The sequence below is a fragment of the Cololabis saira genome, chromosome 17, assembly GCF_033807715.1.
Source record: "Cololabis saira isolate AMF1-May2022 chromosome 17, fColSai1.1, whole genome shotgun sequence".
NCBI classification, from domain to species: domain Eukaryota; kingdom Metazoa; phylum Chordata; class Actinopteri; order Beloniformes; family Belonidae; genus Cololabis; species Cololabis saira.
This window is the reverse complement of record NC_084603.1, coordinates 20,077,240-20,099,946: the sequence shown is the minus strand read 5'-3', so window position 1 is coordinate 20,099,946 and position 22,707 is coordinate 20,077,240. Positions and strand designations below refer to the sequence as shown.

General features: G+C 38.4%; 1 protein-coding gene across 5 annotated transcripts; it reads right to left on the bottom strand.

The window, feature by feature from the left end:
* Positions 1-1,517: 1,517 nt before the first annotated feature.
* On the bottom strand, positions 1,518-22,344 carry ccar1 (cell division cycle and apoptosis regulator 1). Of its 5 annotated transcripts, none has more exons than XM_061744559.1 (27): positions 22,302-22,344; positions 19,467-19,627; positions 19,076-19,251; positions 18,045-18,173; positions 17,672-17,719; positions 17,412-17,444; positions 17,006-17,202; positions 16,607-16,733; positions 15,733-15,846; positions 14,427-14,616; positions 13,712-13,856; positions 13,431-13,583; positions 13,060-13,285; positions 11,166-11,279; positions 10,688-10,854; positions 9,654-9,864; positions 8,365-8,445; positions 7,012-7,200; positions 5,544-5,735; positions 5,202-5,432; positions 4,982-5,111; positions 4,670-4,758; positions 4,440-4,580; positions 4,249-4,369; positions 3,971-4,153; positions 2,727-2,932; positions 1,518-2,641 (listed from the first exon to the last, which is right to left on the bottom strand). In XM_061744559.1, exons 2-27 carry the CDS (start codon positions 19,576-19,578, stop codon positions 2,564-2,566), a joined length of 3,783 nt encoding a protein of 1,260 aa, XP_061600543.1. In that variant the 5' UTR covers positions 19,579-19,627; positions 22,302-22,344; the 3' UTR covers positions 1,518-2,563. The 5 variants fall into 5 exon arrangements, with proteins under 5 accessions (XP_061600543.1, XP_061600546.1, XP_061600544.1 ...); XM_061744562.1 differs by having other exon boundaries at positions 4,982-5,108; XM_061744560.1 differs by having other exon boundaries at positions 22,292-22,308.
* Between the last annotated feature and the right edge of the window lie 363 nt (positions 22,345-22,707).

Sequence of the window (22,707 nt, the reverse complement as noted above, 5' to 3'; positions counted from 1 at the left end):
AACCTACATCTGATATTGAAGCCACAGGCCATTAGACACGAGAAATGTGTCCACACAGAGTCTCTGTGAGGAAACAGTTCAGGGGTCAGACATTCTCACTGGGAGTGGCTTTGTGGTGAAACCAGCACACCCCAGTGATGATGAAGATAGCAGCTGGGCTATGAAATTTGTCATGAACACACACTTCCATATTTCACTTTGTAGTTTTGAAAGATGTTTCGCCCACCACACTCACACACCAATAATTGGATTGGCGGTTAGGTGGGGTTCGTGGATTTGAACCAAGCACACTTTAACATCTGGAGTGAGGTTTGCAAGAGTGTCAACTGGCAGATGACTGTTTTAAGACAGAACCAGTCTCAGCTTCTCTTCTGATGAGAAACTTGGCAAGTTACGATTGTGTTCTGGTTTACTGTATGTCAATATATTTATTTACTGAAGCTAATTTTCAATAACTGCCTCATTCCTCAATTGGGCTGAAAAACCTCCTGACCACTCGAACACAGCTGTGGTCCAGGCCTACACATGTAAAAATCTTTCTAACGTCTTAACAATACTGTGGCTGACTGAACCGCAGAGAAACAGTCTCCTCAAGCCTGGTCTGAGCAAAGGAAGCCTGTCCAGGCGAATGAATGTGGGTTATTCAGCAAGCGAGTGCCTGCACCAGCCCTGCTGCTGCAGACCCAACCATGTCAGATCAACAACCTCAACCAATCCACTTGTGGAGCACATTTCAGCCAACAACGCAAACCGCTGCTTCCATCAGTGAAAGGCTCAACAGGCAGCAGAGGGACACTCACTATTGACCACATGATCAATGTGCTGGTACTTTTTGATGTGCAGCTTTTTAATTTCCATGAATACAGAATTATTTAATAAATCCTAAATAAAATTAGATGTACCATCATGTGTGATGTCATGTTCCAACAGTCCGTGCACAATGTTATTAGATAACACTGATAAATACTTAATTTCAAATGGCTTGTGTGTACATTAATATTTTCCTTTGTATAATATGAATGACCGGAAGTCATAAATAATATTAGTACTTTGCAACTTTAGAGTGCAAAATGCACTGTGAGAAAATTGGTTCATCTCCACGGATTTAAATGATAAATTGAAACAACCAGTCAGTTTCTAAGCCTCCTGTTAATCTAAAAAATAAGTTTAAAAAAAAAAAAGTTGTTCCAGCCAAACCATGCCATCTGCCTCTCCACTCCTCAGGTGCTGCTACCTGTTCATTCAAAGACGTTGAACAGAAGTAAACTGTGCTGCCCCCTGCTGGTGACGAGTGTAGTATTACAATCCAAACACCAACCTATCGGTTTTCCACTAATTATTAATTTCAAATGTAACAGAGTACATTTTTCAAATTAAAAGAATGAACCCTACAGAACTCTTTATTATGTACGCACAGTCTTCTGGAGATAATATAAACTGAACAATTGATAAATTCATTGGCGCTTCATACACGAAGTGGCAAAAAGAAAAGGATGGAAGAAACAAATATACAGACACATTGTTGTTAAAAGGACCACTTTACTTTTGCACAAGACATCCAGAGTACATTTTCAATAGAAAAATAAAACTGCCTACTTTGGAGGATGTAAAATGTTATTTGTGTGTCTTTTTAAGAACAACCCAGACTACCGTACACAGTTCAGAAATGGACTTCAAAATGTTCATGTTCCTTCCTTCAGCTGAAGACACATTCTCTGAGCTTTGACTTTTGGTTCACATGTGGTTTTCTTTTACAGAAAACTAGACAAAATGCTTGTCACAGTAAAACATGAAACACTGTCACTGGCAGCGCAGTTGGTCGGTGGAAATGGTCAGGAGGCGCAGACAGAAATAAGGTCCAAGAGAGGCAAGAACCATGCATAGCCATGTGTGTGTGGGTGTGTGTGTGTGTGTGTGTGTGTGTGTGTGTGTGTGTGTGTGTGTGTGAGAGGGGGCGGAACCATAGGAAAAAAAACCAAAACTATAGAAACCCGTTAAACCAGCAGAACTACAAACCAGGTGTGAACACTGGAGCGCGATTATTACAAAGCAACTATATCTGAACAATCCTCCAAATCATTTTCCATCCAAAATTAGTTCATTTTAAATATAGTTCCTCAGGAATTCTCTCACACATAAATAGCATCATTATTGCTCATTAGAAAAAAAAAAAAAAAAAAAAAAGTCAGTTCAGGTAACCACTCACACATACTGGCATGGAAATTCACAAAGCGGCACTTTCTTATCCTTAACGAAGCTAAAGCAATGGCAAAACGAAATGTCATAGGGGGAAGATTAACAAAAAAAAAAATACAGCAACAGAACTTAACTTACTTTCAAATTAGCACTTTAACGCTTTGTTGTGGTTAAAATTACTCTAGGTGAAAAAAGTAAATCACTGAAAACAAAAAAAGGTCAATTTCACACAAAGGAACTAATTCATTAAATTATACACATACTTGAGACACATTAGGTTAAAAAAAATGTCAAGGTACATGTTAAGTGAATATTTACAATTTATGATCCAGAGTATTACAGCTTAGCTTAATTTATCTGAAAAGTGTTATTCATCAGCGCCATTTGTCTGGGCGGTCGGTAGGTGATCGCCCGTGACCTCGGCATCAGACTCCTCTCCTGGATCCTGGGGAATAAACACAAAAAGTGTGAAATCATTTCTTGCCTCCAGGAGACCTTTAAAGAGCTTTTATTATTTTGAAACACTGCACCTTCTTCAACACTTCCATCAGCCCTTTGGCCGTAGACATCAAGGAGTTGGCCGATTTATTTATCATCTTATGATAAATGGTCTTCTGGTCCTCTACAGCTGACAGTGTCTGCTTAGTTTGGCTGAGCGAGCTTTTCACTTCCTCCAGCTCCTTGGACAGAGCTTTGTTGGCTTGTTCAAAGTGAGTTTTAACCTTTGCATCTTCCTCTGGAATGGCACAAAGTCAGAGTATAACGATGATTAAAATCCACCAGTGCTGATCATACTTAACTTCTATGGAAAACATAGAAGTTAAAAATAAATAAATAAAAAAAAACTATGGAAAACAGCAAAAGAAAACAAAAAACAACATTCATAAAGATTTATTTTAGTCTTTTTTTTAAGACACGTGGTAATAATGTCAAACATGGCTCTAAAGAGATGGCTGTGTTCATAAATTAAATTTATAAATTAATGCTGAAATTGTTAGAACATTGTCCAAGATATCTTCTGTTTCCGAGAATTTAGGGATTTTGGAGCTGAAGCCCAATAAAAAGCATAACTGTGCCCAAAATCATGACTGTGATGTACTATGTGCAGTTAAACACCGATTACGTCTCCATGGAGAATAATAACTTGATTACTTTAATCTAATTAAGACAATATTCCAATTAAAGGCGTTTAAATGTCACTACTACTATAATCGTCATACTCCACATGATTTGATGCATTTATTACTTCCTCCAATTATGACCCTATTTAGATTAAAGTAGCCATTTAGAAGTATTGGCTAAACAAAAATATATCACAGCGGATGAATTTCCTATGTACATTAATTTGTGTAGAATGGGTTATAGATATTAAGACTGAGATATTCAAATCATTATAAAGACATGGAAACCGTATAAATCGGAATGTTGTCTTTATTTAGATTAAGGTCAATAAAGTCAGATTATTGTTGTCTATGTTTGTGTAATAAAACTGTAATCTGTTAAGACTAACAATATCCAAGCAAATGTGTATAAGTAACAAATTAAATAATATCATTAAATCCCATTTTATACATTTTAAAGAAACAGTGTAACAGTCCACATTTCGCCAGCAATCCCAGGTAGCAGGACTGCTGAATGAAGTGAGACTGAAGCTTCCTGTAGCAAAACTCAAATTGAGCCGGATCATTGTCCCGCAGGACTACTGGCACAGAGTGTAGCTTGCAACATTCATTTAGAAGACAGAATACTGTAAACAGTCCAAATAAAGCTGTACCCATTTTGGCATCCTGCACCATGAGCTTCTGTTCTATTTCCTCTCTTGCTTTCTCGCTCTTGTCCAGCTTCTGCATCATGCTGCCGACGTCAACCATGGCTCCATTATACACAATCAGATTACTAGATTCACTCGCCTCTGCCTGAGGACGTACTTTCTGACTAGGAAGTAATCCTTTGTTACCTGGCAGGAGAAAAACAAATACAATTTGATTAAGCAGCCCTAATCCACATAGATATACATGCAGTTTAATAAATTAAAACACTATTGGACATCACCTGTGAGGTTTTCTATCTGAGCTTCATTAAACGAGGGAACGGGATCATCTTTTCCCCGGTCCGTCAGCTTTCTGTAGGAACAGGACTCTCTGACCACTGGCTTGTTCAAAAGCTTCTTTATCTGAAAAAAGAGACGGACTTAGGCTGATAAGCTTTTTGTGTGACGTGCAGGTGTATGCGTAAATACTCACCTGCGCGCGGGAAAGATGGAGTCCCAGTGTGTACAAGATCTCCTCCAGGTCTCTCTCCAGCAAGTAGCCACAGTGGCTCTGGTCAAAGTAGACGAAGGCCATAAGGAGGTCTTTGTTGTATGTGACCATTTGCTTTTTCTCCTGGTACATCATGAAGTCAGATTTTATTTTTAGTATCAATAACCATGTTTACACAGAACAAATATTTCTTTAATCAATTAACAGCCAACCTTATCTTTAGACGATCTCTCTTTTGACAACTTGCGATCATCTTTGCGGTCTTTTCTGTCTCTATCGTTGGAGTCATCATCGTCTTTGTCTATTAAAAGGAGAACAAAAAACAAAACAATCAAAGCAGGATAAAAATAGATATTAAAAAAAAAACATCCCCCACAGAACACATTTTTGCTACCCAAAATCTCAGAAACTGTGGAAATGCTCATCACAACCTCAGTGTGGTGCATGATTTGTCATCACTGGTCAAAAACTATTCAAGATCTGCAGGGATACACATTTTAATAAAAAGGAGAGTATGCCATTACCATCATCTTCATCGTCATCCGCATCTTCAGCTTCCATGGGGTCATACTCTTCGGCATTGGCCATGCTGGTATCATCTTCGTTCTCCTCATCTCGAGACTCCTCCTTTTTCACAGTTTTTTCTTCACACTGCTTAAACACACAAGTCACACAATTCCATGAGCACACATGGAATCGAGCAAATTAAAGACTTAAAAACTAGAAAAGGTATGAGAGGCTTGCCTTCTTCTTCTCCTCTTCCTCCTCTTTGGTCTTCTTAGTTGCTGGCTCTTCATTTTCATCTTCTTTTTCCTTTTTTATTTCACGCTTTTCAACTTCTTTCTTTTCCAATTCCCGCTTGGCCTTCTTTTCCTTCTTTTCATCCTTGGTAGGGAGAGCGGCAAGGGATTTATATATGCGGTAGCCAAAGTCTCTCTGTAGCATCTCATTGAACAGCTCAGCAAACAGGGACACCTGTTCAAAAACAAGGCATTTTCAAATCAAAAATGCTTTCCTCAAGAATGTAAGTTGCGGTTCCTCACTGAAACATAACACTTAGCTAATGTTAATGAGAGTGATTCGCACCTCAAAAGAGTGCTCCTTGTTGTCTTCCAGTCTGTAGTCCAGCAGCACACTCAGGGACATGACACTGCAATCAAATTTGCCATTCTTAGCAGACCAGTTGGGCTGTACGAGGATGGTGGGTTCATCAGGTAGGATGTAGCGTCTTTCCCGCCGCTGACGCTCAAGCTCCTCCTGCTTCTTCTTTTCCTCATCCTAACAGATAACAACACATCAAATGAAGTTTAAGAACCAGATACATTAAGTAAGCTGTTGAGGTTACCAGTGATGCCCAGATGAGCCTAAAGAAAAGTTTATAAAGCACACTTTGCTCCAACTTGATAGCGGGGTCTTATTTTTCTTAACTCCATGTAGTGGCATGAACAGATTAGGGAGGGCTCAACCAGTAACAGCACAGCTATAGACAGCATATTTACATGAAGAAAAATTAAAATGAACCCCTTTCTTAATGAGATCCATCTTTGAAATGTCTTTCTTAAAATGACATGCCAAATTTAAAATGAGTACATGTGAGCAACTACAAGGTTTATCAAAATAAAAAAGGTGTAAAGTAGGTTAAATCAGTTGTTTGTTTTTAATCACTTGAACTTGTCAGTGAATTTTTATTTTACTTTAGTGTTTACTATGCTCCCTCATGTGGAACATTTGCAGAGCTGTATGTGTCAGTATATAAAAAAAATATCACTGGAACTCTTCTACTTTGATATCTCTACAGCCAACAGACTTGATGGATAGCTCACAAATCCATGTTATTTCAGGGATCATCAAATCAGAATCATGAAAAAGATTCCAGGAGGTTTGCCTGATGTGCTTATGTGTGCTTCTATGAGTAACAAATGACCAAAGACAGCAAAACATATTTTCGGGAGGATTACATAAATCACATGTAGTTTTGCACTGGAATATGATTTATGATGATGAAAAAATTAAAGACTGAATCTGAATTCAGAGTTGGAAAAGAGAACTGGTTTTTGCTGTATCCTGTGGCAGTGAATATTTTAAAGAGTGGTCACTGCAATTTATGCTGTCCTAGTTTTATACCGATTACAGTCTCGTGTCTGTAGTAGCACACAGTAGTTGGCTGCTAGTTCTAGTCTTTTGTGGCATGACACACTCATCTTTTTACAAAGTGTTCAATTTGTTAGTATGTGAATGGTTTAGGACCGAAATACATCAGTGACCTCCTGACCCAGTATGATTCTTCCAGACCCCTTTTCCCTTTAGGTGGAAATGCTCTTTATGGGATTGAAACAAAGCTTTTTAACAAATGCTTGGTGTGCTACATGTGAATATTAAATCATATTCCGTATAATAAAAACATGGATAGAATAATCTCGGTTCACATCAGTGTGCGCTCCTTAGGAACAGGTTTGAAATTTGGTAAATTACAAAATAAAAATCAATGTTCAGTTAATTTTGGCTAAACATGCAGAGCCATTCAAGCTTTGTTTTCAACAACATTTTTCTGCACCTCTTTGTCATCTTCAGTGCGGGAAGGCTCCTCTTCCTCTGCAACTTTGCTCTCTGGTTTCTCAGGCTCCTTCGACTCCTCCACCTGCTCCTCTACCTTCAGCTGCTTGGTGAGGCGAGCGATCAGTTGTGATTTCAACCCCTTGGAACTTAGGGTGCGACAATCCAGCTCTTTGCGCAGGTCGTTAACCTTGAAGGGGAGAAAAGATAACAATCCATATTACACTTCCGGCAGCACGGTGGCTTGGTGGTTAGCACTGTTGCCTCACAGCAAGAAGGTCCCCGGTTTGACTCCCAGGCCCAGCAGGGGTCTTTCTGTGTGGAGTTTGCATGTTCTCCCCGTGCTTGCGTGGGTTTCCTCCGGGTACTCCGGCTTCCTCCCACAGTCCAAAAACATGCATATTAGGTTAATTGGTGATTCTAAATTGCCCGTAGGTGTGAGCGTGAGTGTGGTTGTGAGCATGGTTTGTGTGTTTATATGTGGCCCTGTGATGGACTGGTGACCTGTCCAGGGTGTAACCCCTGCCTCTCACCTGAAATGAGCTGGGATAGGCTCCAGCAGATAATGGATAATGGATGGATGGATATTACACTTCCTTAATCTCAAATTATGACAAGATGATCCAGGACAGGAGGCAGTTCCTCGCATTCTTGCAGGATAAAATGTGACTCTAATGTAACCTAAACATTTATACAACCAGAGGTGGAAAAAGTACAAAAATATTGTACTTAAGTAAAAGTACAAATTTTCTGCTTGAAAATTACTTAAGTAAAAAGTACCCATTAAGAACATTACTTAAGTAAAAGTATAAAAGTACCTCAACTTAAATATAATAAAGTACCAAAAGTACATGGGGTAAAATGTACTTAAGTACAAAAGTAAAAAGTAAAAAGTAAAAAGTACAAAGTACAAAGTACAAAATTATTTTCAAAAGGATTGCAAAGAAATGAAGAATCCAAGAATTTGCTTACAACTCTAAATAATGGTGATATTATTCTGACCCCTTTAGCGTTTGTTTCCATTACCCCATTTTAATTTCTCCCTTTGCTCATCACTGCACTACAACTTACGCCGTAGGCTACGGCGTAGAGTGTGCGTCGCCGCGTACCCTACGCCGTAGCTCTGCGCCGGTGTAACGCGGAACCATAAATCAGCCCCCGCTGTGCTGTTCTTTAATTTGTAGCGAGTATCAATAAAAGTACAAATTCTCAAAAATCTTACTTAAGTACAATAACGAAGTACTTGTACTTCGTTACTTTACACCACTGTATACAACACCTAGAATGATCAAAATCTGTTACCTTCCTTTCTTTTTCTTTTCAATCTGTAACTGCTTCTTGATACGACTCTTACCTTCATTGATTTTGGGTCAAGTTTAGCCCAGTGAGTGGGGGTGCTTTTTTCCTTCGACTCGTCATCCTTTTCCTCTTCCTCCTTGACAGAAAAGTCATTAAGAAACAGACAGAAAGAAAGGGAAAAAAGAGGTGGGATAACAGTCAGCACAGTATTTAAGGGTTAAGTGACATTTAAAGTTGATCCGTGCAAGAAGCAAGGTCTCATCTGTCTCTCATTGTCTTGTCCTAGTGAGCTTGACTGTGTTTAAGTTCAATGCTTTTGAAGCATACACAAGGAAGCTTTCTAGCTTATATATTTATAAATATATATAGAAAATATATATATTTAAAAAACAAAAATGAAAAAACAACAGAAATGCCCCCCAGCTGCCAATCAATCAACCAATCTGTGGAACACAAAAAGGTAAAAATCAATGAGAGGTGTGTCCAAAAGGTGTGTAGGTACATCAGGTGAACTGAGGCTGGTCTCCAAACGGAGTGAGGATAGGGTGGCCCTACCATGCTCTATGAATGGTGTATTTCCACTTATGGGTTTTATACACCTACATCAGATAGGAGCCATCTCTCCAACCAACTGTCCTGGAAAAACCAAATTCTACATATAGTCCAAATGAGAGTGTAGAATCCAACAACAAGTACACACAAGAAGCAGGACTTGGGGGAGGTTCTGTTTTCATTGTCAGACAATATCAAACTGATGTGAAAAATCATATTAAAATAAATAAATAAATAAAAATCAACATTTCTACAACACACACATTGTTTACATGCAACTGACTCCACAGATTCCAGCATGTTTTCAAATAATCCAATCCAGTGTTAAAATTGACCACTGGTTTAAATTTGAAATGAAACCAAATCAAAAGCACATTAGTTGTTGCTTTAATACTGCACACCAGCACAGCAGGATTTAAAATAATAATTATATTAGGTTAGCATCAAATTATAAATAGTTTGAGGAACTGGAAGCTGTTTTATCATTTGCGACTGTGCCCTACACATCACAACCTAGTCTCACTGCTTCCACTGTATGTGTCTGCTGGATGTGAGGGAAGGTGGATGTGCTGATGGAGCAATGGATGAGTTGGAGCAGAGGAGAAGAGACAGGTGGAGGAGTAAACAGAAGAAGTCTAGGTGAGTTTTGGTGGAACGTCAATGTCTGTGTTGGTATCTGTGTGTGAAGGGTGACGTGTGCGTTGTGTCTGTGTATCTGGGGTTTGTTTTTGTAATTCCTGTGCCTTCCTGTGAGAAGCGGAAATGAGAAGAGAGGGATTAGCGGTTCAGTGCCTGTTCTCCATCCGCCTCCTTTCGCTCGGCCGACAGCTTCTCAGCTAGCTGCTCCCGGAGTCGCCGTGACAGCACCTCCCACTCTGAGCGGGTAGGAAGACAATGCCAAACATCCGGAAGAAACAAAACCACTGTCTCCACATGAGCGGGGACTGTCCGCCCCTTGTGTGTCTCCTCCGGCCGGTGATAGCGAATCTCTGCAAAGCGATACCTGTCGCAAAGGAAGAGGGTGCATTGGAAAGAAACATTCTGGTCAGGGCACAGTATAAAAGGCAAGCCTTGCTACGGCGAGCCTTCTACAGCTACCCCCTCCCATTATTAGGTCACTGAATGAATGCAGACATCATTACAGTGAGCCTGCTCCCACACAACACACAGCATAGACAAATGGACCCAGTCTGCAGCCCTCCAACTGATGTCACAGGTTACGCCAGCCGTTTTAAGAAAGTTGACAGACAAATACAAATAAAATAAAAATCACACCCCAAAATTCATCCCTGTTATAGCTTCAGCCAATTATGGATGAGCGTTCTGCATTTAACCTAGATACATTTGATGCACTACATTAGGATTGTGCCAAGAGAGACATAATCAACAGGACAGTGAAAAGCCAGTTAAATATATAAGATATTTAACAGAGAAAATAGAAAAGAAAAGGAAAAAAAAAAGTAATGGCAGTGTCTTCTGGTCCAGGTTACTGCTTCCAGCCACCAAGTCCATGCGTTTGGTTTTTCACCACAATGAAATGTGTATATATGAAAAGTGTCACAGAGATAGCCAAGACATTACACAAAAGGCAAAAAGAACATGGCATAACACAACAAATAATATCAAACAATAGAGCGCAAATTAAAAACAGAATCATCATCAATATAAACAGAGATACAAAAAACTGTCACCCAATTATCCAGAATCAATAATACTGGAGTAATGTAGAATACATTCTGTCATAAGTACTCAATTTAGAACATTGTTAATAGAGTTAAAAGCATGTAAACAGGATGATGAATATTGATGAAAGTAGCAGTGCTTACCACTGAGTGCACAGACTAAGGTCAATGCCTGTTAGTGCCTTGCAACAGCGTATGGCTGTCTTAATTAGGACCGATGGATCCTTCTCTGGCTCGGCTCCATCCAGAGATGGAGACCAGTGACCACCAATGGCCATGGCTTCATCTTTACCTCTCATGCCCACCAAAAACTAAGGGGAAAAAGAGATGAGAACAAATGAGAACCACAGAGTACAGATTAGATAGAAAAGAAAAATGGGAATTGGGGAATAAGGTTTTGGAGGGTGGATCCAAAAGGAGAACAGAGACAAATAGAAAACCAAACAATAGTCAGCATAAAGCAAAAGTAACAAAAGCCAATTTAAGGAAAAAAAAAAAAAAGACCCACCCCAGTTATTTGAATAAGTAGGCCAACAACAGTAATTAGTTGTCCAGTCTCTACTCAGCAATGTGTCACTGTTGGCTCATGGGTTCTATGCAGTTATGAAAGTGTTTTTCTCACCTTAATGAGTCTTGCAGGATGTTGGAAGGAGTCCCTGACTTCCTGTGTGTCCTCGGCCAGAGCACATGACTTGTGATAAAGTTCCTCAATACCCGGATTAGCCAGGAGCATCACCTACACAAAAACAGAATACTTCAAAGTAGTGCTAATTTCAAACATGCAGCACTGTTTAATAATGTGACAGTGACTGAAGGTGGGATTAAAATCCCCATAATAACATATGTATGTACTAAAATAAAGAAAAGAAAGAGAGGCTGTAGTCCTCATGCGGCCTGTTGCTCTATACTGCCATGTCTCCCCCTCTCTTTCTACCCGTTTCCTGTCGACCTACTTTCTCAATAAAGGCCATTAGTGCCACAAAAACCTTTATTAAAAAAAAACACTTCATTTCTGTTAATAATGTGACCTTTATGTTATATATCACTTGATATTAGAAAGGTAAATGTTTCTTCTTATGAATTCAAAATTCAAACATTTTAGTAATCCACAAAAGGAAATTAATTAAAGCCATGAAAGCTTCATGTAAACATTAATGTAAATGTGGGCTGTGACAGAATGCCATTACCTCAACAGATTGATTATTAAGATTACCTATCTCATGTTTGGACCATTAAGTACGTGTAGTGCTACAACTACTATTCCTCAAGTGTTTTTCTCAAAACAGGTTTTAGCTAACCTCTCCACTTTTTTTATTTTTAGCTTTTACGACTACCATGTCCTGACTGCTGTGGATTAAGACTTTATAACAAAAATAAATAAATAAATAAATCAGTGGAGTAAAAAACAAAACACGGCTGTATTGCAGGGTAATTTCCTTTTACTGATTCATCCCTGTGTTCACAGTATAAGCACTGCACTCTTATAGCGACTCGCTAGTCCAGGGGTAGGGAACCCTGGTCCTAGAGAGCCGTAGTCCTGCATGTTTTGGATATCTCCTTGCATCAACACACTTGATTCCAATTAATGATCATCATCAGCTTCTCATTCAGGCCTGCACAAGTGTGTTAGTGACACAGTCCTTTGTATCAGGGTGTAAAGAAGCAGGGAAACATCTGAAACATGCAGGACTGCGGCTCTCTAGGACCAGGGTTCCCTACCCCCGCGCTATAAACAGCTGCTGGTGACACACTGCACACTTCTGAATCCTCCTTTAAATGTGGAATTTTACCACAATCTGCTTTTTTTCTTGAAACACATGAAGCCTGAAACCAGACTGCAGTCCTGACTGATGAGCTTCAATAAAAACAACTGCCCAATTTACTTCTATTGTAAATACTGTTTATCTGACAGTTACTCTGTTCTATTTCCAGCAAAGTGGTTGCTTAACAAATGTTTGCTGGTATATAAAAAGCATTCTGGGATGCTGCATAACTCCACTATTTGATCAGGTACTCCAAGCCAACCCAGGTTCACTCCTCGACCTGTGATCTTCTTCTGCACGTATCCTAAGCTCCACATTCCTTGTATATTTAGCAAATGTCCTTTCTGGTTTAAACCATTTTTAAAACTAATTAGCATTTGACCTCCACAGAGCTATATTGCAAGAGGAAGAGCACTACCGACTTTTTGGAAGACGGCATTTAAGCCCTGTCACAAAACCAATGGCTTAATTCCCACAATCCATTACCCTATGCAATCTAAGCCTTTATTTTCAGGCTTAGCTTTTATTTTGCGCAATTTTTCTAAGTCAGAAACAAAATCTGATAACTACAGTTACGTTTTCAAGGAGATCCAATAGATACCACTTTCATTTGCAACCAAAAATGAATTGCAAATTGCAACGGTTCTTGCAACTTTACAAATAAAGAGGTGAAGAATTAAAAACTATCCCCTATGTGATATCGGATGTAAAATGCAATGCAAAATGCAATGCAATGTGGAAATGATGTTGTACCTTAGCGCTGTAGGTGTGGTTAACATCTGGAGGGTCCAGCAAAACTGTATTTTTGACTAGAGGATCCACCTCTTTGTGCAGGATGTGGAAGTTACAGGCATTACTAAACTGGAACGGTCGAGTAAGTGGGAAGGCATCCACCCAGGTGAAGTTAGCATCAAAGAAGTCACTGGGAATGTAGAGGCTCTGGTAGCGCCTTCTCAGCTCCATCAAGTCACAGCTGGAGCTGAGGAATATAACACCAAAAGTTAATACCTCAAAAAAATATTCTTGACCTTCTGTTGGGTTTTGCAATGGTGTCATTGACATATTACTCTACTGTGATTCAATACCGATCTATAAATGTTAAAACAACAGAAAAAGATATTCACCCATCCAAGCTGAACTTGGAAAACTGAACAGTGTAGCGCGGAACGACCCTGCGAGGCCGTCTTGGGGAGCGCTCGCGTCTTGGTGAGCGATCTCTGGAGCGTTTGCGGGTGGGAGATCGTTCTCTGGATCTCCTGCGCTCACGCTCTCTGTCTCTGCCAAAGTATAATGTGAAATCATTTAAATGAATAATGACTTTCAACCATTGAGGATGATACAGAAAAACGATAATACTTAAATCAAATTTCAAGCGGCAGTTTTACGTTGCTGACTGATGTCTAACCTGCGTTCTTCTTTAGACCTGAGGATGAGCTCAGGGCCTCGATCATTGCGAGTAGGGAAACGGGGCGGAGGTTCAATTCGTCGGACGGGCTGTGGTTGGGGCATCAGTCGCACCGGGGGCTGAAGCAGACCACCGGGAAACACATCTGGAGTGCAGAGAAATTATGTGAAAATTTGATAAAACATTTAATGTATCAAACAAAGAGACTAAGTTTTGTTAAATTCTACAAAACTATTATTATTAAACTATTATATACCATTATATCTGCAGAAATAGCAGTTATAATCACCACTTGATTGACTTACATGAATGTATATTAGGAAAATGCAATCACACCTATTAAGTACTTCACAGATTTTACAGCACAAAATCTGTTCTGTTTGACACGTTTTAAAAAAAAAAAAAAAAAAAAAAAGAAAGCATTTTTTTTTTTTACATATTGGGCACAAGACTAACCAACAACCTAAACACATTTCAAAAAATTGCATTGAAGAATGTATTGCTTTCAAATTGTTATGTCCTCAAGTCCGCCTGCCTCAGTTAAGGCTGGAACCAGTTATCTGTGTTTCCTTTATTTCGTAGAGGGAAATTAGTTCCCAGATGCAAACTTTTTACCTTGTGAGCCACATTTGCAAACAAATTAAGTTTATAACCTGAGGTAGCACTGTATTTTGAATTCAATACAGTCCAGCACAATCAGAAAACTTGACTTTACCTTTGGATGGAGGCTGTGGGAGCAGAGGCTGTGGAGGATTCTGGAGGAGAGGGGCCAGAGAGGCAGCAGAAAGCTGAGCCTGCAGCAGGGATGGTGGGGGCGGGGCGGGAACACTGAAGGTGGTTGGTGGAGGTAGTGACTGCAGCATCGCGGGGGTCGGCTTCATCATGTTTGGACCTTGCTGTTGGTTCTACAGCAAAAAAGATTAACAAAAGATGAGAGACAAAAAAACTTAAAAAAAAAAAAAAAAAAAAAAAAAAAGGTTAAAAGTTAATTATGTCAATAGCATTTCATATTCTATTCCCTAATATTATGCACGTTTCAAACATTTATTTTTGTTAAGATGAGCAAAAAGAAAATTGCTTAAGTAGAATTTGCCATTTTCCATCTGGTAAAAATCCGGTGCTTAAGTATTTGTAGTTCTGCTTTATCTGTCAAATGAAGGCCTATAATACTTACTATATAATATGACTTAAACTGATAATATGGTCTACATTATGAGCAGAGGGTTTCAGCCGGTTGCTTAGCACTTCAAGATAAAAGGGATTTAAGCCCAAAGGTGAAGCAGATTAAAAAAAATTAAATTAAAAAAATATGCCAATACACCTAAATCTCAAAAACCAGAAATCTTTTTTTTTTTTTTTTAAATTAACACGTGGAATAATTTCTCCTTTTCCTGGGGAGATTTTGATTAACCCATCTTTAAGGGAGCAGTGAATGCTGAGTGATGTGAAGTTGGATGGGACAAAGATGCTGAGGCGCTATGATCAAACTCCGGGTCTTAATGCTCGATTCTGATGTTTTCATCAAGATCCAATTTTGCTTCTTTTTTTTTTTTAGGGTGTTCAGACTTCATTGTGAACAGGCTACTGCTTTGAAGTGATACAGACTCACTGCACCAGCAGTGAGTCTGCATGATTTCTTCTTTAAGTCTTTGCTGTGGAAGTTGACAAATTCATACACTAATAATAAGAAGACTGGGGAAAAGAGTGGAAAAACAAAGAAAACAAACATTTTTATCAAAATATAAAATGAGACTGTAGAAGAAAAACAAAAGATATTTTGTAAGATACATTTATAAAATTAAATAAAAAAATTTGTTAGACCATGATAAAATATTGTTCTATTTCAAAACAAAAACAGGCCAAAATTGCAGTTAGGTGAATTAAAAATGGGACTGAGGTTATTATCAACCATGAATACATTAACCAATAAAGTCAGGAAACGTAAGCAAAAAAAAAAAACAATAAAGCAAGTAAGAATGAAGAACAATCACAAAACTGTTAAATTCAGGACGAAGTGTTACATTTTGTCTGTTGTCCACAGAGGAGTGCATGTCTGTGTAGCGCAGCTGCATCCCTGGCTCACTGTAAAGGCCGCCGAGCTGTGGGGAAGGTTGAGGTAAAGGCTGCTGCTGATGCTAGGAGAGATTGAACACAAAAAAGTCAAAAGGTCAGAGAAGTAAGAGAATAAATATAGATTAGAAAAAGAGAAAAAACTATTGAGTTTTATATATCATTTTTATATAATTCAAATAAGCACATTTTCATCTAACCACATCGTAGACGAAAGTTATCAAACTTCACCCCGTTTACTCAGCTAAATAAAAACTCAATAAAAAAAAAAGATAGATACAAACAGAGTAATGCAACAACAGTACTTCATGATGATGAGAGGATCTTATTTAGCACCAGAATGTAAAGATTAAAGAACATCTACTTCTGAGAGACTCTTGAACTCTGTCTGTTCATAATCACCATCTGTCACCTGAACTGGTGTTCTACCAGTTTTTAAACATTTTGTATCTGGTCTTTTCCTGCTATGCTTGATGCTTACGTTAATATTTAAAGTTTTAAATTTGGAAATTTTTATCCCAAGTATACACTTTGCACAGCAGAGGGATTTCATTCAAACATTTAAAAATTGTGAATACAGCAGTGCAGGTTAGTCAATTGAAAAAAGAAATAGAAATATTAGAATGAATAATGAATATTTAGCTTTTGACATTAATCAAGTTCATGGACCATCAGGGAATTAAGAAAGACACTTGACTGTATGTTATTGATGTTGTAAACATTTTTTTTTTATAAAAGCACAATCATATGCAAACCACCGAATCTTTTACCGAGTTATACTTTATTATAACTGAGCAATATAGTACAACCTCTGAATGTTCTCACCGACTGATTTGAGAGCTGAGGTAAAGTTTGGATGCGCTGGGCATTCCACTTGAAGGGCATGTTGGGGTTGTACACAGCTTCCACTAAGACTCTGTCACCGACTTGGGGAGTCTTTCCCTTCACAGCACTATAAAATATTTAAAAGAAGAAAAAAAGAAGAATTTTTCTTTAAAACAAAGCATTAGGGCATTTACACCACTGAAACAAGGATCAATGTTATCTCACATGTGTTCCACACTGATAAAAGCACATGTAAATGGTAAGGAACTCTAAATAATTACTTACCACTTACAGGAAAACACGTCTTACATTAACATTAGGCATATGGTAAACAAACTTAAAGTTGACATTTTAACAAGCAATCTGGTCCTAAATATGCTAAGAACCATAATCATTCACCTCAGCTGAAAGAAGACATCTTCATCAACAAAGCCAAATGTATCATGTAGTTTATTGACGACACCAGTGAAGACTCGCTGTTTCTGCGGCTGAGTCTGCTGTTGGTGGCTTGAGCGTGGTGTTGGATATGACACCGTAATCTGGGCTGTCTGTTGGGGGTTGGACAGGCTTAGGCTGGTGGGCAAAGGGACAGGGGGCTGGAGGGTAAAGATAAAGATAAAGAGATTATAAACAACTGCTTCCATAACAACCGATGACATGCTTATATAAAGCTGTAAACCAAAACAGCCACTAAGATTGCAAAACTGAAATGGGATACATGATAACAGTTAACATTTCTGTAAATAAAATAACAGGACTAAATAAAGTGCATTTCAAAGTTGGAATTTCATTTCGTGCACATTACCTGAGAGAGAAGTGCCTGCTGAGGCTGAGGAAGCTGTGAAGTAAAAACATGTCAAGAATTACCATCATTGTTGATTTAATATGACACCATATGTTATATTTTACAAATTGTAGACAGGCATTTGTTTGAGTGTTCATCTTAAATTACCCATGCTGAATATTCACATGATCTAACCAAAGAGAGAATGTAGCACAAAAGACATTGTTTTTTTCCATATTGAAATATCAGTTACAATTTCTTTTGAAGGAATATTTGATTACCGTATTTTCTGGATTATAAGCTGCACCTGCATACAAGCCGCATCCGCTCTATTTAAAGAAAAAAAGATATGCAAGCCGCAGATATTTATGTTGTTAGATTAGATATTTACTACATGTACAAAACCTATGAAAAAAGTAGCGGCTTATAGTCCAGAAAATACGGTAAGTTTAGAAAGTTTTGCCCAACTCTTACAGTCTCCTACTATCATCCAAAATCATCAAATGTAACTGGACTCATGTCCTGGTCATGTTTTGCAAAAACTCTATCACTTTACAGTACTATCACACATCAAGAATGAGACCATCTCACAGAATTGCAGTGGACATGGTGGCAAAGGCAATTGATAGATAGAAAACAAAACCTATTCATCACCTGATGAGGTACATTGTACAGTTGTTGTTGGGGGGGTTGCTGGGGAGGCTGTTGCTGTTGCTGCTGCTGTTGCTGATGCTGCTGCTGCTGTTGTTGTTGATACTGCTGGAGTGCAGTATTGATCTGAGACTAAATACAATACAGAGAACACAGGAAAAGCAGCAGCTGATCAAATACACTGGAAGAGCTCATATGTTTTATACGTATGAAGAAAAAAAAAGTTAAACATGTAACTTTCGCCATGAAAAAGAAAGTGAATTTCTGAAATCCATGCTAGATGGTGCTAAATGTTTCCTTTGGATTAAGCTGCCAGCTTTGAACTTGGCTAACATTACAAAAGTTATTTAGACAATCATTATGACTCAGATAAGTTAGCTAGCACCAAGGTTTGTTAAAGTTAATAACCAATAGTGCTTTGAGTTTACCTGAGATCATGAAGCCACTAAGCCACAGATGCAAAATTATAAATTTAGATCTAGTGCTAGGTAGCTAGTAGTATAATATCTTAAAAAAAAAGAGAGATCTATTAATAGCCACTGTATGAAGTGCTACATGTGAAGTTATGTAGCACAGTAGATATAAAGTCATACCTTTCCAAATAAACTACTTAAAACGTGAATTAGTTCATCTTGTTCAGGTGGTATATGAACAGTATTAATCCTTCATGTTGTCATATTTTTATGTTGACAATTCTTCTCCCGTTTGCGCCATGACCTGTAAACCCTTGCCTCCAATTTAACCTTATTATTAACCATACCTATTTTAATATCTACTAATCTATTGTCCCACTTGCATGTTCCTTGATAAGAGGTGCTGTTTTTGTGTGTAAAACATCTTGTTATAAGGTTTTAACACAGGCACTCATCTTTGGTAAAACTGTATTTAAAAAAAAAACATTAAAAAAAATGCTTGTTTGAGTTAGCAACAGTGACCAAGGGGGGTTTGGGACTTGCTGATCACAACAGCATAATAAGACAATGCCAAGATCCACAGATGCTGCATGTCCTCAGGGCTGATTCCATGTGACTGACCTGCTGTAATGCTGCTGCAGCAGCAGCGGCAGCCTGCTGCTGAAGGGCAGCAGTTTGCTGCGACAGCTGATAGTTCGCTGCAGACTGGCTGCTGAGTGAAGCTGCGGCTAAGGCTGATTGCTGAGAGTAAACAGCAGGAGATGCTCCAAGAAGAGATGGCTGCTGCACACCAAGAGCTTTCAAGGTATAAAAAATAAATAAATAAAAAAAGTTAAGATGCTGGAAAAAAGTACTGTGAATAAAGAATGTTATGTGGAATATAAATATGAGAATACAGAATTACATGTGTTTATAGTCAACTGGAATAAAACAATGCAAAATGGTTTGAATTTAATATTTAGCAAACTGCAATAGAAGCGAATAAGCTCGTTATGCTTTCAGGACTACTCACAGTGCAGGCTGTTGAGGTCAAGAGACTGTCCTGAGTGGCCTGGCTGAGACACTGCTGTGGCAGCGAATTGAGTGGCCCACGGCGGATTCTTCTGTCCCCCGAACTGGGCCATGACTCAGTTAGGTTAAGGGCAGTCTCTGCTCGCCAACCCAATGCTGTTACTGGAACCAGACAAAAGTCAAAATTAGTTGTATGATTCTGTGCACCTTAAGAACCATATCAATAAACGACAACAACTACAACATAATAATAATATTAATTATTAAACATAGTATAAGGTTGTAATTCGTTTGACATTTACTGATTCAATAAAAAAAAGAAGTTCATTAGTTACAAATTTGCTAGCCCTGAGTTGATTTTTTCCCCCCTTTATAGTGTAGATGTTCAAATTACGCTGAGACATGTATTTACAGCCGTAGAAAGTTGGCAAAGAACATACAATGGGGCTCAAAGCAATGTCTTGTGTATTTAAAACGTGCAAAAGTAATAAAAAAATAAAAAATAAATTAAAAGCATTAAAAATCAACCAATCTGAGGATATTCCCCACTGCTGTCACTTCAACATCAGCACATGAATATAGTTGCCATAAGCAAACTGCCAGTGTTTCCGTGGAGACTCTTGGTAATGTAAGCTTAGTGTGTCAAGACAAGCTCAAACACTGATAGCTCCTGTCACTGAACAATGAAATAATGAAGAGGCAGTCATGTTACTTAAGTAATCTGCATCAGTTTTCATGGTCTGATAATGAACATGGACCCATTGAGACCAAAAAATAAGAATAGAGTGAATTCTAAATATGTAAACATATTACTCGGAATATAATCGTATTTGTAACACATTTAAATAACGAGATTACTGCTGTCCCTATAAACTCGTCAGTGTCACGGGAACAAAGTGAGGTATGTAGTTCACTTAAAACAAAAACAGGGGCCGGGGGAAATAACCGATAAGTATTGGCAAGGCAAGGCAAGTTTATTTGTATAGCACAATTCAACACAAGGGAATTCAAAGTGCTTTACATCAACATTAAAAGCAGCAAGACACAATTAAACAGTAAATAACAAAAAAATTATAAGAAAAGAGGTAAAATAATAAAAAGCACAAGTTGTTTAAAAGTAAGGGCAGTAGAGCATAGCAGGTAAGTATTTAATTTAAGAGTACGCTTCAGCAAACAGTAATGTTTTTAGCCCTGATTTAAAAGGCAGTACTGAGTATGACCCAATTCACCACCAGTATTTACAGGATATAAACCATCTCTTTACTCAATGGATCAATTGAAAGCCATTACTTTGCAGCTTCATGCATGTCCTGCTTTTCCCTCCTCAGACTCTACAGTGGTGCTTATTTGCTTATTTCGTTGAAGTCATGCTCCCCCATTTATGGTTCAAATGGTGCTTATTATAATTATTTTAGACATACTGTGTACTGTTTTAATGGAGGAAGCCGTTTTACAAGCATGTTCAGTATTATGTATGAGAGTCATTCACAGGGTCGGCTTCAGAGAACCATCAAACAGATTATTTATTTCGGCAGGTTTATTGAAAATAGTGGATATAGTTGAACTTCAAACTTTAAAAATAATGTTTAAAGCAAAAAAAAGATCATTACCAGAACAGTTACAAAATTTGTTCAGATTGGAGGATGAGGATAACAGACTTAAATTTGATTTCAAACATACTTTTGCAAGGCTAAACATAAAACAAATGTGTATTTCTGTTACAGGTGTAAAAATATGGCATAGACAAAGCAAGGAACTGAAAAGTTGCACAAGTTTGTGTCAGCTTAAGAAAATGTTTAAAAAAGAAAAGATAAGTGCCTACAAAAAAGAAGAAGGAGAAAGAGAAAAAATAGATAGAAGAGTGGTATTTTTGTTTGTTTTTTTGTTTATATATGTATAGATAGATTGGTGTTCAGCAAGTCAATGTAATTGTATTAACAGAGGGGGGCAGGTATCATACGTTTTCTTCTTCCTGCTCCTTTTCTTTCATGGTGATAATGTGTACTTCTTGGAATTTTGTACAACATTATTAAGAAGATATACCATGAATGGAATAAATGAAATTAAATGAAATGTAGACACAGGGAAGATAATATGATTAAAAATCTTGAATGTAACCAGATTAAATTGTAAACTTGGGCAACATCGGATAACCTTGGGTTATAACTCAGCCCTGACACAATTTAGCCAATATTAAAAAAGGAAACCACAGTAGAATTTAAGTAATTACAACGTGAAACAAAGCCATAGTGCGTGTGTCCGGGCTCATGTTTTATATCTTTGTTTTCTGCGTGGATGAACAGCTGCTGACACAGCAGCGACCTCAGCCAGGCTCAAGGCTGATTTATGGTTCCGCGTTACACCAACGCAGAGCCTACGGCGTAGGGTACGCGGCGACGCGCACCGTTCAGTGCGCGTCGCCGCGTACCCTACGCCGTAGATACTGCGTCGATTTAACACTAGCACACTAGCCGCTCGCTGACAGCTAACACCAGCTCACATCTTGCAGAGAGAAACGCTAAAAACCGACCTGCTCGACCTGCTGTGCTGTGCTGTGCTGTGCTTTCACAGTTTTGTCAGTATTGCTAAAACTCGTCTTATTTCTCCCCTGCAGACACCCAGCAACACCGTTGTTATGGACACTCAGCGTTTTTTACCGTTAGCTTTGTGCTAGTGCGATAACGAGGCCTGAGTGTTCGCTGGGATTGAGCTTATTAGCAGTTGAAAGACAAGAAAAGCATATTAGTGTCATTATAGTTGCATTTAACGTGTAGGGAAAATTCTCACTACTACTAAGCGACCATTAAATAATTAAAATATAGTTACCGCTGCTTACCTCTGTTTCTCTACGCCAACCGTTTGGGGGTGAAAGGCGCATGCGCGGCGTGGAAAATCCGATCCACGAGGCAACTCGGTGCATGTGCTCCTTCACTCTCTATCTGGCTGTCCGTCTGGTCTGAACCTCCTCTGAGGGAAATAGAGAAGCAGAGGTGTCAAAAGTATTCACATTCATTACTCAGGTAGAAGTATAGATACTAGAGTTTAAAAATACTCCTGTAGAAGTTGAAGTATCAACTCGAGTTTTTTACTTAAGTAAAAGTATAAAAGTACTGGTTTAAAAACTACTTAAAGTATAAAAGTAAAAGTAATGTAAGGGGGAAAAAAGCCATTAAGGACAAACGCCATTGAAAATGAATGCATCTTAGTATAATAGTATAATAATCTAAATATATTAAAGAACA

Excerpts from the sequence above, each read along its gene's own strand:
- ccar1 (XM_061744559.1), bottom strand. The coding sequence starts at position 19,578 with ATGGCCCAGTTCGGGGGACAGAAGAATCCGCCGTGGGCCACTCAATTC. Across the intron at positions 17,445-17,671 it reads CTTATAATCCAGAAAATACG|CTTCCTCAGCCTCAGCAGGC; the intron begins GTAATCAAATAT and ends TTTACTTCACAG. Across the intron at positions 5,736-7,011 it reads GCACTGAAGATGACAAAGAG|GATGAGGAAAAGAAGAAGCA; the intron begins GTGCAGAAAAAT and ends GTTATCTGTTAG.